The sequence below is a fragment of the Poromitra crassiceps genome (assembly GCF_964638095.1).
Source record: "Poromitra crassiceps genome assembly, chromosome: 17".
Lineage (NCBI taxonomy): Eukaryota > Metazoa > Chordata > Actinopteri > Beryciformes > Melamphaidae > Poromitra > Poromitra crassiceps.
The window spans coordinates 37068356-37084014 of record NC_139635.1 but is presented as its reverse complement, the minus strand read 5'-3'; the positions used below and the strand labels follow the sequence as shown (position 1 = coordinate 37084014).

Here is a 15659-nt window from a genome sequence, read left to right as displayed (position 1 = left end):
GCTGTTATTTTGGTGAAAGTAATGCAAAAGTAGTGCAATAAGCAACGAGTTACTCTACACAGAAAGTGATATTGTAAAGTAACTTATTACTTTCAAATTAAAGTAACTAGTAATATGTAGCATATTACATTTTGAAAGTAACTTGCCCAACACTGTTAAATACACCTTGTTGAAAGGAAGGTTGATGCTAGTTGATGAGGGAGAGGAGAGCATTTCCCATTCTCTCATCACACCCAGATTTATCTACATGGTCTTGGATTCAAACTCAATCAATCAATGTTATGTTTATATATCAAATCAAGAATTGGTAGGAGAGACTCGGCTTCAACCTGGCAACCTTCCAGTCACAATATACAATTGATTGATTGATTACTCAAACGCACATCGGTTACGTTCAGTTACAAACAATCATATGGCATATATCAGCCTTGACTTTATTATTTGTGTTTGATTGTCTATTTATTGCCTGTGTTGATGCATCCTTTGATAGGACTACCCATCCATCGCCCATCTGGTCCAGAAACTGAGCGATCACAACATTCAGACCATCTTTGCAGTCACTGAGGAGTTCCAGCCTGTTTACAAGGTAAACTTTGCATTCCCTTCTCTAGATTGTCCTTATAAGATTCCAGTAGCCTGTTTTATGAAATTGTTCCCTGACTTTATCTTTAATTCACATCATATTCTTTAAAAAAATAGGCCACAAATCCATTTAAAATTAGTTTATGGGATCCATGCCTTGGATTATGAAAGATCAGTTTAATATTTTGTATACAAAAACGAATAAAGAGTTATATTTCAAAAATATTCCACATTTGAAATTGATGGCTACTCTTATCAAATTGATTGAATTGATAGTTATAGTAAAGCACAGTATCGTTTTCTCTTAAATGGATGGACCATATTCGTACCTTTCCTCACAAAGCAGTTCTGTTTTTAAGGATATGTATATACAGTGTGTGTGTGTGTGTGTGTGCGTGTGTGCGTGTGCATGCGTGTGTGTGTGTATCCCTTTAAGACCGCGAACCGCGTTAACGCGGTTCGCGGTCTTAAAGGGATACGCACACACACACACACACACACACACACACACACACACACACAGTTTCACACACACACACACACACAGTTTCACATAGTTTCACATAGTTTCATGTTGTCTGAGGTGTTTGAGCTGTTGGTCTGCGATATTAACCTGGTCGATGTTGGTGCTTTGTCTCTCACAGGAGTTGAAAAACCTGATTCCTAAGTCAGCCGTCGGCACGCTGTCCGCCAACTCCAGCAATGTGATCAAGCTCATTATTGATGCTTACAATGTGAGTCAAACTGTACATGTCTGGCTGTCTCTATGTTTAAGTCAAACTGTACATGTCTGGCTGTCTCTATGTTTAAGTCAAACTGTACATGTCTGGCTGTCTCTATGTTTAAGTCAAACTGTACATGTCTGGCTGTCTCTATGTTTAAGTCAAACTGTACATGTCTGGCTGTCTCTATGTTTAAGTCAAACTGTACATGTCTGGCTGTCTCTATGTTTAAGTCAAACTGTACATGTCTGGCTGTCTCTATGTTTAAGGGATACCTTGAGATTTGGAATTTGGTTATTTTTCTTCACAGTGTACTTTTTATTTGATATAACTAGGTAGTCACTTTAAATGAACAAATCTGTTAAGGGGTACCTGCCCAGCAACAAGAGCAACATAAACTATAAGTGCACCTCCACCAAGGCCTACATCACCTCCTTTGCGTAGATAACAACATTGTACAAAAGCAAAATACAGTAAAGATCACATGAAAGAGAGAGGAAACATTTTCAAATAAGCTCTCAAAAGGGAAGAGGGCTCGTGGGCTGAATTTATTTGAATCTTAAAGCCCCATTCAGCAGCTTTTCCAAGTTTTGCTATTGGAGAAACTGTGCCCTCTGGGTGCATTAGCATCGGTATCGATATCACCGTTCAAAGTAAAAAAACACAGCGGCAGAAAGCTCTATGTACATGTTGTGACATCAGGTACTCACCACGTGATGAAATAATAATCCATAGTTAAGTGAAACGTCATTCCCGTAGTAAATCCGCACCGAGTTACTTCCTTGTTTTCCTGAAGACAGCGCTTCCTCTGTACAGCGCATGCGTGCATGCTGCCTCCGGGACGCAGGCACAAAAATGCTTAGTCGCAGGAGAGGCCTTTGGAGGGCCGTGTGTGACCAATAGAGGTGACATTCTCCCTGTTACAAGTCACTCTACCATCTTCAATGACTAAAAAGCTGTTATATTAAGGTGAAAAAGTGACTGATTGGGGCTTTAACTAAATAAAAGATTGACCGCATTTTATCAAATTCTATCAAGATCCTTAATCAGTTGAAGCATTCTCGAGACAGAGATCAGCTCTCTGTGTTAAACCTTTTTACATTCATAGTGTGGGGTGGTGGAGTTTGTAATGTAGAGATTATGGCTTGTTAGAATTGTTCACATTTCCAAGAGGCGGCACACATGGCGGTATAAACATGTCCTTCCTGTCCACGTTTTAGTGAGGAATGCCAACACTGCTGAAAGAGCAACAACAAATCCACTGCTCATAAGTGTCTTGTGAAAATAACCAAAGGAAATGGAGAGAAAAATGAATGCAATGTTTCCTTGTAAAACCAAGCCTGGAAGCGTATTCAGTGTTGTATTTCTGTTTGTCTTTTCTGTCGGCTAGTCTCTGTCATCTGAGGTCATTCTGGAGAACGGCAAGCTGCCAGAGGGAGTCTCCATCACCTACAAGTCCATCTGTAAGAACGGTGTGGTGGGAACAGGAGAGAACGGCAGAAAGTGCTCCAACATCTCCATCGGAGACGAGGTAGAGAAGATCCCTCTCAGATTTATTGATTTGCACGTAAACATGACGAAACAGAGATAGGAGATGAAAAGTCTGTACTGTAGAGGTGAGACAAAATTTTGATTTTGGATATAACATCTCAACTTAAAATGAACAAAGAAAGAAATCATGAACATATCACAGGAGTCATGTCTGAAAACAGTCAGTATGAACTCTTCAGTAATAAACTATCCCTCCTCCCCAGGTGTCCTTTGAGATTTCTATAGAGTCCAAGAAGTGTCCGTCACATGGGAAGCCTGAGGTCATTAAGATCAAGCCGCTGGGCTTCACCGAGGAGGTGGAGATTGTGCTGAACTTCATCTGCGAGTGTGAATGCTCCAAGGGAGGCGAGCCCAACAGTACCAAGTGCCACGAAGGCAACGGGATCTTCGAGTGCGGAGCCTGCAAGTAAATACCGCTCCTCATGCTAACTTCCCACTCCTTCTTCTTTTGAGTCTAAACCAGTGGTTCTCAACTGGTCTAGCCCCACGACCCACATTTTCCCTTAGTCATTAAAGGGATACGCCACTTTTTAGCTCATTTGCCATATCCCCCACACATAACCAAGGTACACCATGCCTTTACCGTCACTGTCCGAGCAGTCTACAGTGAGCTACAGTCGTGAAGTTACTAAGTATCACCTTACAATGGAGGCCAATGGTACACCCATTCAAAATAACCAAAAACACAGATCTAATAGCGCCAAAATACATGTTGTGCTTCGGGTACTCGCCACGAGATGAAATATTCATCCAAATGCCGAGAAATTATCTTTTTTTAAGATAAATACATAGCCGGAATTACTTTCTAAACATTGCCGCTAGGCATGCGCGACATACAGCGCATGCACTGTGTACAGTGGAAGGGCTCTTTACAGGCAAACAAGGAAGTAACTCGGTGTGGGGATTTACTCCGAAAATGACGTTTCAGGTAACGATGGATTCTGGATATTGGATACTCACTACGAGATTAAATATTAATCCATAGTGACATGAAACTTCTTCACTCTGGCTTTAAGAATGAGTCCGCTACAGCCTCTGAAAGAGCGGTGTCCTCAAGGAGTAGACACTTTTCTTTTCATGCACACATACGCACCCCACTCAAAATGCCCTGCAACCCGCCCACCAGTTGAGAACCACTGGTCTAAACAACCTGGAAACATTACATGTATTAGAAAAGTCAACAATTATGACTTTTAACGGTTGAACTCCTTTTTGCTCTGTCAGGTGTAACGAGGGCCGCATCGGGCGTGTTTGCGAGTGCAGCAAGGATGACGTACGGACAGAGGACCTGGACGCCAACTGCCGCAAAGACAACGGCACGGACATCTGCAGCAACAACGGGGACTGCGTCTGCGGTGCCTGCGAGTGCAAGAAGAGGGAGAATCCTGCAGAGATCTACAGCGGGAAGTACTGCGAGTGTGACAACTTCAACTGCGACCGCTCCAACAACAAGCTCTGTGGAGGTGAGGCTCGTCACTGGCCTCCTGGTTTTATTGGGCTAGTGGTTCCCAACCTTACGCTACGTTCACACAGGGCACCTACGCCTTGCCTTGCCTCAACCCACGCCTACGCCTGCAGACCTTGAGCTGGGCGTGAACCTGTTACACGCTTTTGCGATCACACCGCACGCCTATTACATGCTGAACCTGGAGCCGAGTCACAAGCGCCTCTCCTCTCTCCCGACTGTATTTTTTCACGTGTGGTCCCTAATTATCATGGGTAGGTAAAATAAATCTGATATATTTAATGTTCTATTGATGCTGGATATGTATAACCAGGTCTGACTATAGTCTGACTTTTTAGAGAGGTAATCTTGCAAGAATATGTGCTGGCACAACAACATTGTCCATCTTGCTCCTACGGTCGCTATTGATTTGTTTGCCGACGGGGAGAAAGCCCCACGTGATAGCCACCCGTCAATCTCTCTCTCTCTCTCTGCTCAACACTGTTGTAGTAACTCCATTTTATTTTGAAATTCAGTTGACTTTGCCATTTCCCACGGATATTGTCGTGTTTTTCCTTCGTGGCTTGACAGAAGAAGCCTGCCTTCACGCGCCTAGTCGGCTTGAAAATAGAACTCACGCCTAAACGATAAAATCGGCGCAGGTCAGGCGAGGCGTGGGTACACGCAAGGTTCACGCTCAGGCGCCCAGTGTACACAGCCAAAAGGACGCCTATTTAAAAGCGTGGGTAAAGGCAAGGCGTAGGCAAGGCTTGGTTGCCCTGTGTGAACGTAGCCTTAAGGGTCGCGGCCCTAAGTGGGGTCGCCTGAAATTCAAATAGGGTCGCCTGGAAAAGAAAAGAAAAAAAAATTACACCACACACAATTTAAACTAACAAAGATGATTAGGGTCACTTGTGGTTTTTTAGTTTGTTTTTAGTTCTGAGTTTAAAGTGAAAGTGATCATTTATAAGATTTCAGTTTTGTTCTCTTGGGTGACATCTATGGCGATGAGTGGTAATTGCAGGTGAGATCCAAACAGTGTCAATGGGCTCACTATCGGACAGGACTTTTTTATGAAAATGTTTAACTTTAAATCAGGATTCTGAGAATAAAGGCGGAATTCTGAAAATAAAGTCAGAATTTTGAGATTAAAGTCAGAATTCTGAGGGGAAAAAGAAGCATACATGTGACATCACTGACGATGTCACTGATTATATAATCGACGTTGTACCGGAATTTGAATGTCTAGAGTCCCTAGATTTTTGTGACGTCAAAATCGGGTCACGAGCCAAAAAAGGTTGGGAACCCCTGGGCTACTGTAACAGTCTATTTGTCATGGGTCTTATCTTCAAGGAAGTTTTCAGGATTACCATACTCCCATTCATACAAAAAGATCATTGATGGGAAATCCTACTAAGAAAATATGTTTCCTACATTCTGTGTTCTTGATCTTATCCTTGTATCTCTAAATTTCTGCAGTTCTGACTAAGAATGAGACTTTGGATTAGTGACTTATATTATAGATAGGTTTATTTGTCACATAGGAAATTTGTTTTCAGTCAGTACATGTTACATGAGCACAGTACATATAACACAAACGTAAGGTAAGGTCTGGGTGGCATTTTGTTCAGGGTGGCTATTGCTGAGGGGACAAATCTTTTACCAAAGTGTTTTTGGGCATTTTAGTGTGCTCTTATTATTAAGAGAAAGGCACTAGAGTGCAGGAGCTTTCTATTATACCATATTTTTACAGGCGCTCAGGCCTTTGCCATTAGAATCCTAGACTTTGGCACAACCTGCACAAAGAGCTGTGGCTGGTTAAAAGCTTAACTTTTATTTAATAGAGAGCCAAAGTGAATGTGAATTCCTGCTTCAGCATGCGTACCAGAGATTTTCATCCGCTATTTATTTTCCCATAGACATTTCGTAAAATGCTTATAAAAATAGTTGTACTTGTTCAAACCAAATGGTTCAGCTATACATAGAAACAGGAAAGCCCGCAGAACATTGCACTCAGACCAAAATGTAAAAAAAAAATCTGATTTAACACATTAAGTGCCAGAGACGGACTAATTCGTCTTACATAATCCAGCGCTTAAGTGCCAAGGACGGACTAATTCGTCTTACATCGTTTTCAGTGGTTTCCACTAGCTGGCGCCCTTGGGCAATATGTGAATGTGGATCCGACCTCTCCCGCTGCCCCGGAAGTACTCTAACAAAGATTTCTATATAGGGAAGGCGGGCTCTTTGATCAGCGGGTTGTGTAGGTAAGATTGAGCGAGTAAGACAGAGACAGAATTACATAGCGATTTATATATAGAGAATTTCAGCAATTTAGCAATTTAGAGTCAGATTTAGAGCGAGTTGGTTAGCGTAGTTGATTTAGTTGTTAGTACAGTCGTAGTGTTTAGTATAGTCTTTATAAAGACTTTGTTTAGATAGATAGTTAGCGGTAGTTACAGTTAGTGTTCATTGTAGTTAGCTTAGCACATTTAGCGTTAGCGTCAGTTCATTTTAGTATTTAGCCTTTATTCTAGTTCAGTTTATTCTAGTTCAGTTTGATCGAGTTGGTAGCCGGTAGATTAGCCTTATTTCAGTTCAGTTTGAGCTAGTGGTAGCAGTAGTTTTATTTCAGTTCAGTTTGAGTTAGTCGTAGCAGTAGTTTTATTTCAGTTTAGTTGGGAGCGGGTGGCGTGTTTGTGCCATGCCGGCCAAACGCAAGCGGTCTTCGGCGGCTGCACGCAAGCGATCGGCCGATCAGAGATCACTGCTTGATTTCTTTTCCGTCCGAAACGAGCTTGTGCCGGAGACCGATTCCGAGGTCTCGGATGATGAACGGGGTGAGCCTCTGCATGTCGCGGCTGCGGCTGCAGGGCTCACGACTGAGTCCGAGTCGAGTGACCTCCAGTCTTCTCCAGACGCGGAGGATTCTGAGGAGGAGTGGGCCCCGTCGAGGAGCGAAGCTCCAGAGAGCAGTGGTAAGACGATGTTTGAGATGACTTGTGTAACTTGTGGAAATGTAATTACTATGACTATACAAAAGCCAGCAGTCAGTCAATTCATTTTACTTTTATTTCAGACTCTGAACAGTCTGAAGATGAGCCTGAGGCAGCCAGCTGTAGCGGCTCTGGTGCTGCAGCCTCTGGTGCCAGGAAAATGGGTAAGAGCACACCTCAGAATCAGGTTTATTTTCACATCACAGGTTCCAGCCAGCATTCAGTACCACACATATAAAAAACACTATTTTATGGTAATTATGTATTTCTATAATTTGCAGATTGTGGCAGTGGAGCTGGAAGAGGGAAACGGCCTGCAGGTCCAGGCTGGAGTGGAGTTGACTGGGAGCCAACCCACATCCCCTTCACAGCTGAACCGGGTCATCATAGTGGTGGTGCTGCTGAACCAGTTGACTTTTTCCAGCTCTTCCTGGACGATGAGCTGCTGCAGGCTATTGTTGTCCAAACTAACCTGTATGCACACCAGTGCATCAGTCAGGTGAGCGAGGCTCTGCCACATTCGAGGCTTGGGAGGTGGAAGGACACTGATGTGGCAGAACTCAAGAGCTTCTTGGGACTATACTTCCTCACTGGGATCGTCCAGAAGCCTAAACTGGCCATGTACTGGACCACAAATGAACTGACTGCTACCCCCCACTTCAACAAAACCATGTCTCGCAACCGCTTTCAACTGCTCACAAGATTCCTCCATTTCAGTAACAATTTTGATGTTGATGGTGCAGACAAGTTGTTCAAGGTCCGGCCAGTTCTGAACGACCTGTTAGCAAAGTTCAGAGACATGTTCACACCGAGTCAAAACATTAGCATTGATGAGGGGATGCTCCTGTGGCGTGGGCGGTTGGCCTTCAAAGTCTACAACCCACAAAAACCCATAAAGTATGGGATCAAGTCCTACATCCTCTGTGACTCCCAGACAGGTTACTGCCACAACATGAAGCCGTACTGTGGTGAGCGGGCCACCCTAGGCGAGACGGTGGAGTTCCTCCTCGGGGACTTGGCAGGGCAGGGGTACCATTTGTACATGGACAATTACTACAACTCTGTTGGAATGTGTGCACAGCTGCTGGAGTGTCAGACACATGTCTGTGGCACTCTGAGGAAGAACAGGGGTGAGCCACCTGCTACCATAGTCACCAACCACACCGTGAAGCTGGGGGAAACGGTCATGCGCCACAACGGTGGCACCATGGTTCTCGCCTGGCGAGATAAAAGAATCGTGAAGATGGTCTCCACGCTGCACGACGACACGATGGAGACGGTGCAGGTCAGGCAGAAAGGCAGCACAGAGAGGGTCGCACACACAAAACCCAAGTGTGTGGCAGACTACAACAAGTACATGAATGGGGTCGACAGATTGGATCAGAACATTGCATACTATCCGTTTGCCAGGAAGACATCCAGGTGGCCCTTCAAATTTGTCATGTACATGTTTCAGATCTCTTTTTATAACGCCTTTGTTCTGTACAAAGCTAAACACCCAGCTAAACGCCAGAGAAAGTGTGAAACATTGCTGGATTTCATCCTGAGTGTTATCGGTGTATGGACCAGACCTGTGGTGGGGGGTGGCGGGGAGGAGGTGGGGGCTGGCGGGGAGGAGGTGGGGGCTGGCGAGGAGGAGGTGGGGGGTGGCGGGGAGGAGGTGGGGGCTGGCGAGGAGGAGGTGGGGGGTGGCGGGGAGGAGGTGGGGGCGGGGGCGGGGGGCAGTGACCAACCTGCAACCATGCCCCGGCGACCATACCTGGACCCTCAATGCAGGCTGGAGGTCAAGCTAGCGGGCCATGTAATGGTCCTCATACCAGCCACACCCAAAAAAGATACCCCAACGAGGAGGTGTAGCATGTGTGCAAAGAAAAAGGTTAGAAAAGAGACACGCTACATGTGTGTCAAATGTGGGGTCTCATTACACAGGGGTAGATGCTATGAGGAGTACCACTCAGACAAGAACCTTCCTCAGCGGCGCTGGCGCTGAGTAGGTATGGGTCATAAAAATAAAAATAAAACCAGCCAGGGATTGTTTTTGCTCTTTGTTTGATTGTTTGCTAGCTAGCAGGAATACATAAAAAAGTACCTGCCGATTTTCATGTAACTTTGTGGATGGGTGTAACATGGGCCAAGGAAGTACCCATTACATTTTGGAGCAGTTCTGGATTCGGTGTACGAGCCCAAACCGGTTTGATCACTAACCGAAAAAAACTATAAAAAAAAAAAACTATATAAAAAAAAAAAAAAGCTGAGTCTGCTCTTGTTTTGTATTTATTTTGACATTTATTTATTTTATTATTTGTATTATTCCTCCATTATTGAAAACAACTATTGTTCAGATGTCTGATGTCTCACTGATGCCAAAAATAAATGGTGAAAAGTGACTGTTCTGCCTGTTTGATTGAATTTCACAAAACTACATTTTTCTCAGCTTTCCTTCTCAGAGGCCAAAACCATGCTGTACTCAACGGCTAATATCTACATAACTACTAACTCTACAAACTAACTCTTTTAGACAGAGAAAGCACACATTCTATTAGTTCTTTTTAGATGATTGATGTTCACGAAGTCATAACAGAAAAGAATCCTCGGCTGTTTTAAAATGAGCCAGAATCGTCAAAAACACCCCTGGCACAACTTACCTACAGGAATGAAAACATGGCTGGCACCCAATGTGTTAAAATATATACAGTATATATTATTATTTATTTTTTTCTTTAAGTTTTGGACCGAGTGAAATGTTCTATGTCATAGAACATTTATATTTTGGTACGTTTGACCAAATAAAACTATTTTACGAAATGTCTGTTGAAGCAGGAAGTGACATTCACTTTGGCTCTCTATAGACTTGCCTTTATGTAATGATCTTTTAATAATCAGAACCAGAAAAACTTTATTGAAAGTAAGTAACGCTATAGTTGCTTAAGGTACCGGTACTTCTGTTTTAATAAAACCGGAGTTGGCTGCCGTGATATCTCTTCATTAACCCGTTTCTTCTCCACTGCTCTTCCAGGACACGGCCAATGTGTGTGCAGGGCGTGCGTCTGCGACGCCAACTACACGGGCAGCGCCTGCGACTGCTCCCTGGACACGTCCACCTGCATGGCCAAGAACAGCCAGAGCTGCAACGGCCGCGGTACCTGCGAGTGTGGCGTCTGCAAATGTACCAACCCCAAATTCCAGGGCCCGACCTGCGAGATCTGCCCCACTTGCCCCGGAGTCTGCACCGAGCACAAGTGAGTCTGGAGCGCTGCTGCTGAGATGGCAGTGCAGGAAAGGCGGGATTTAGGTCAACATTTCAGGGTTTCCCAATAGGCCAGTTGTCCCAATAGGCCTCCTAGCTCATTTCCTGTCGGCTACATGTATTGTATTAGCAAACACTGCAACAGGAAGTAAGCTAGGCGCAATTTATGTTGTAAAGTGAAAACCGCCTATAGTGTTCTCTTGGGATGAAAAGCAGCAAACACTTGAGACTCCATGTTAAAAGGTTGAGAATAATTACAGTAGCTGGTGTTGCCAGAAGAGCAAACCAGACAGTTTAGCCCTTCAGACCTTCTCAGAACTGGAAAAAAAAAACGTCAACGAACAAAGAAGGAAACAAATGTCTGGCATAGTCGTCAGCTGAAGCACGGATATTCCCTCTGTGGAAAAAAATGTCGGTCATGAAAGCACTCCAACATAGTTATGGGAAGTCATGGAAAATGAATATTGCATCTATGCTACAGTTGGGAAGCCTTAAGCTTCCAATTACTGCCGTGGTCAGAATTGTTTTTCCCCTTTGCTCCTTTGGCAACAAGGTTTCTGTAACTGGTCTGGTACAATGTAACATGTCCACTTATTCTGTTAATCTTGATAAAGCTGTCACAGAGAGTTTAATCTTTAGAGATTGATTTAAAATGGGGCGAGTTTTGAATGTGAAGACTAGTAAAACGGCCTCATTAACAGACGGTTACTGATGTATGACTCCAGCAATCCAGGTATAAAAGCCTACAATCCCCAATCCAGTCTATTGCTTCTATGACAAAAACCCAACAATCTCAATATCCAGCATGACTTACCCCTCAGCAACAAATATGGCTTTTGATATATGCAGATGGGCATTTGTGGAGGTTGATCATGTGGCCTTGTAGTTACAGGGCAGTCTCTCTAACCACAAGGCCGCTGTGCCACCAAAAGATAGCATGCAGGGTTCCAGTGTGAAACTACTGAGCATTTGAGTAGAACACAAGCTACTGTGTTGTACCTTTTCCCGTGTGAACAGACCATAGAGTATTTTAGATTCTCTCCCATCAGGTTTCCTCTTGAATAATCAGGTTATGTGCGCTGAACAATTAATTTGAAAAAAAAAAAATCAAAATCAAAATATGAACTTTTGCTATCTCCTAGGCTGCAATTAATTTCTTAGAGTTGTGCTGTCAAACTTTTTTTTTTTTTTTTTGCTGCTGCTAATCTTTGGACTATGAATCAAGTATAATATTGGTGAAAACCTTCCATCATACTCAAACTGAGTACCGTAAATACTGCACAGGGGATTAACAGGGGAGAAATCCAAAAGTTCTAAAGAGTTTTAATTCTGAATATGTGGATCCCTGATGTGAGTGACTGGTTCAGAGCTTGCTCTCCTTCAGTCTGACCTGGCTCAACCTGGGCTCTGCATGCTGTTCTGTTTAGTCTCCATCCTCTGAGGGAGTGGCCTTGCCCTCGCTGTCACTGCTGCCCCTCACTGTCCACATGGCGCTACTGCACCACCATGAAAGTCAATGAAACGGAGAGCGAGAGAAGCTCCCTGTTTGGTAGTCACACAGCAACAGACTGTTCCAGTTTGGCAGTAGCATGGCTCGATGTGAGGAAGCACAGATTCATCACAGGATGGAGGGACGTTACTTGTGAAGTCAATTAGCTACTTTAGTTTGTGGTAACTGGTGACGTTGCAGTGCTACTCTTTATTGTCATTGTTATTGTTTGTCAACTTGTTAAGGTACTTTTGCGTTATCCACTTCAAAACACGCTGTAGCAATATGGTTTGTCCTGCCAATCATTGGTTTAAAATGGAATTAAGCAATACACCCATCTCATTTATATCGAATTGCTTTCTTGCTAAAATAGACAGTATGGGAGAAAAATAAAAGTAACTACATTCTGATGTTAAAAAATAACTAATCCTGGTTTACAAGAATTGCCACAAAAAGGTTATGAGTAGCGTTATTCCCAACACTGGTCACAGTGATGAAATGTTAATGTTGTTACATTAAAGATTTTCATGTAAATCAATCTAGTGAGTTAACACAATGGTGATTACGGCCCATTGGTGGAAGCCTTTGCATTTTCAGTATTGCAGCATTTATAAACTTATTATTATTATTATTACTTTTGCTAAATCACTTAAACAATTTCCCAGTTGCAATATTGTGTAAAATAATTTCACCCCTATTGGAATAGGCTCCAATTAAGAAAATCCACCAATGAGAGTGAACTGACCCCTGCTTCTCTCTCCACAGGGAGTGCGTCCAGTGCCGAGCGTTCGAGGCCGGGGAGAAGAAGGACACGTGCGAGCGGGACTGCAGCTACTTCCAGCTGATTAAGGTGAAGGATCGCGAGAAGCTGCCCCAGCCCACCGACCAGACCTTCCCGCTGACTCACTGCAAGGAGCGCGACGCCAACGACTGCTGGTTCTACTACACCTACGCCATCAGGAACGACACCAAGGAGGTCTATGTGGTGGAGATGCTGGGTGAGTGCTGCGGTTAGACAAATATACCGGTTTCTTTAGATTCTAATGCAATATTTTTATTAGGTTCCTCATATACATGTTGGGAAGCTCAGGCCCGGGATGCCCCGAAAATCATTGTAATCCCTACGGCCACCACGGCATTTGTGCCCTGCTGTCCTGGCTGAGTTTTACTGGTCAGAAGCAGGAGGGGGTCAGCAGCCCTTGTCCTGCTTCTGAGCAGCATCCTCCAAAGCCTGGGGTAACCGCACCTACGCTAAGCAACTCTGAGCAGCATCCTCCAAAGCCTGGGGTAACCGCACCTACGCTAAGCAACTCTGCTTCTGAGCAGCATCCTCCAAAGCCTGGGGTAACCGCACCTACGCTAACCAACTCTGAGCAGCATCCTCCAAAGCCTGGGGTAACCGCACCTATGCTAAGCAACTCTGCTTCTGAGCAGCATCCTCTCTAGCTTGGGGTAACCACACCTACTTAACCAACTCCTGGATCTCTGCCTCTAATTCCTGCACCTCCCCACATTCTATTGTTTGCACTTCCTTTTTATTCAGGTAGATCTCTATCTTCAATCTCTCCATTTGCCCATGTAGGCTTCACTATTTCCTCAGCTCTTTCCTCCCTCTGCTACTCTCTCCTGTAGTACTCTTTCCCCCCCTCTCTCTCTCCCACTCTAGTGCTCTTTTTGTCCTCTCTCTCGCTCCATTTTCCTCATCCACTCCTGATGTTGCTGTCTCTCTTTCTTTTTCCCTCCCTGATTTTTCCCCATTTTCTCCCCACTTGGCCAATTCCCCCTTGCTGCCCCGGTCACTACCCCCCCTGCCGATCTGGGGGAAGAGCCGTAGACACACGCATGCTTCCATACATGTGCAGTTGCCAGCTGCTTCTTTTCACCTGACGGCGGGGAGCTTCACTGGCAGGACGTAGCACGTGGGCGGATCATGCTATTCCCACCAGTTCCCTTCCGCCCCGGACAGGCGCCCCGGCCGACCAGAGGAGGCGCTAGTGCAGCGGTTGCTGTCTCTGAATCTCAAACTCCATCCTCATTTTCTCCTGATGTTCCTTTTCCTTTCTCTGATTCTCCATCTCCCAAAAGCTCTTTGTCTCTCAGCCTCTCTGCTGTTCCTCACCTCTCTCTCCTGTCTCTGCCACATGGCCTCCAGGCCCACCAAAACCTCACCTCTCTCTCCTGTCTCTGCCACATGGCCTCCAGGCCCACCAAAACCTCACCTCTCTCTCCTGTCTCTGCCACATGGCCTCCAGGCCCACCAAAACCTCACCTCTCTCTCCTGTCTCTGCCACATGGCCTCCAGGCCCACCAAAACCTCACCTCTCTCTCCTGTCTCTGCCACATGGCCTCCAGGCCCACCAAAACCTCACCTCTCTCTCCTGTCTCTGCCACATGGCCTCCAGGCCCACCAAAACCTCACCTCTCTCTCCTGTCTCTGCCACATGGCCTCCAGGCCCACCAAAACCTCACCTCTCTCTCCTGTCTCTGCCACATGGCCTCCAGGCCCACCAAAACCTCACCTCTCTCTCCTGTCTCTGCCACATGGCCTCCAGGCCCACCAAAACCTCACCTCTCTCTCCTGTCTCTGCCACATGGCCTCCAGGCCCACCAAAACCTCACCTCTCTCTCCTGTCTCTGCCACATGGCCTCCAGGCCCACCAAAACCTCACCTCTCTCTCCTGTCTCTGCCACATGGCCTCCAGGCCCACCAAAACCTCACCTCTCTCTCCTGTCTCTGCCACATGGCCTCCAGGCCCACCAAAACCTCACCTCTCTCTCCTGTCTCTGCCACATGGCCTCCAGGCCCACCAAAACCTCACCTCTCTCTCCTGTCTCTGCCACATGGCCTCCAGGCCCACCAAAACCTCACCTCTCTCTCCTGTCTCTGCCACATGGCCTCCAGGCCCACCAAAACCTCACCTCTCCTTGCCCCTGTCTCGATCTACCTCTTCAGCCAAAAGAAAAGCAAAATAAATCCTCTGATCCTTGGTCAGTCTCCGAAACTGTTCCAGAGTCAAAACCCACACACCAGCCACACCAGCAGACATCTCCATCTCACTTGGATCTACGCTGGCCTTAACACACTTGGAAAAATCCTTTCCACTACGCAGTACTACTTCTCCTGCAGCCTGAAACAACAACTGCTGGCTTAACACGTGGAAATCCTTTCCACTACCATACTGATAATCCTGTAGGCTAAAGCTACAAACACCGGCCTAGTCTACCACAAAGCCATCCACTCCGCCCAGCAAAGCTAGTCCACACGTTACCTATCCGGCTAACACAATGCTAGACTCCCACTTTCACAGCAAACACCAAACACTCCCAATTTCCTCACAAGCTAACCGCCAACTTGCTTCTTCCCTGCAAATCTCTACCCTGGCCTAGCTTAGCCAAACACTCCCTGTTTGCTAGTAAGTTACCCACTAACTTGCAGCCGTGCATTCATAGAAAGTTGAGGTTACTTGACATAGCAGCTGGTCTGCCTTGAAATTTTTACACTCCTCCATGCTGGCAGTGTAAACTCTTTACCAAGCCCAATATGACTCAAATGCTTTTCACCTCAAACCAGAGGCCTTCTGAAGCTAACCTAACTAACGCTAATCACAGCTAACAGTCTAACTCCTTG

The 15659-nt window shown here is 45.4% G+C and overlaps 2 protein-coding genes across 3 annotated transcripts in view; both read left to right on the top strand.

Moving 5' to 3' along the window:
- The window catches only part of LOC310791813 (integrin beta-1-like), a 54047-nt gene that overhangs the window by 32276 nt on the left and 6112 nt on the right, over positions 1 to 15659 (top strand). For both annotated transcript variants that reach the window (XM_083653488.1, XM_083653487.1), the window contains exons 8-14: positions 491 to 586; positions 1227 to 1316; positions 2695 to 2835; positions 3059 to 3261; positions 4080 to 4318; positions 10312 to 10534; positions 12797 to 13029. In XM_083653488.1, the coding sequence (XP_083509614.1) occupies positions 491 to 586; positions 1227 to 1316; positions 2695 to 2835; positions 3059 to 3261; positions 4080 to 4318; positions 10312 to 10534; positions 12797 to 13029 (1225 nt within the window). The remainder of the gene's footprint in view (positions 1 to 490; positions 587 to 1226; positions 1317 to 2694; positions 2836 to 3058; positions 3262 to 4079; positions 4319 to 10311; positions 10535 to 12796; positions 13030 to 15659) is intronic.
- Positions 7414 to 10160, top strand: LOC310791986 (piggyBac transposable element-derived protein 4-like; the record flags this gene model as incomplete). The annotated part of the gene is made up of 3 exons (XM_083653668.1): positions 7414 to 7459; positions 7577 to 8324; positions 10145 to 10160. The coding sequence occupies exons 1-3, from the start codon at positions 7456 to 7458 to the stop codon at positions 10158 to 10160; spliced, it is 768 nt and encodes a 255-aa protein (XP_083509794.1). The 5' UTR covers positions 7414 to 7455.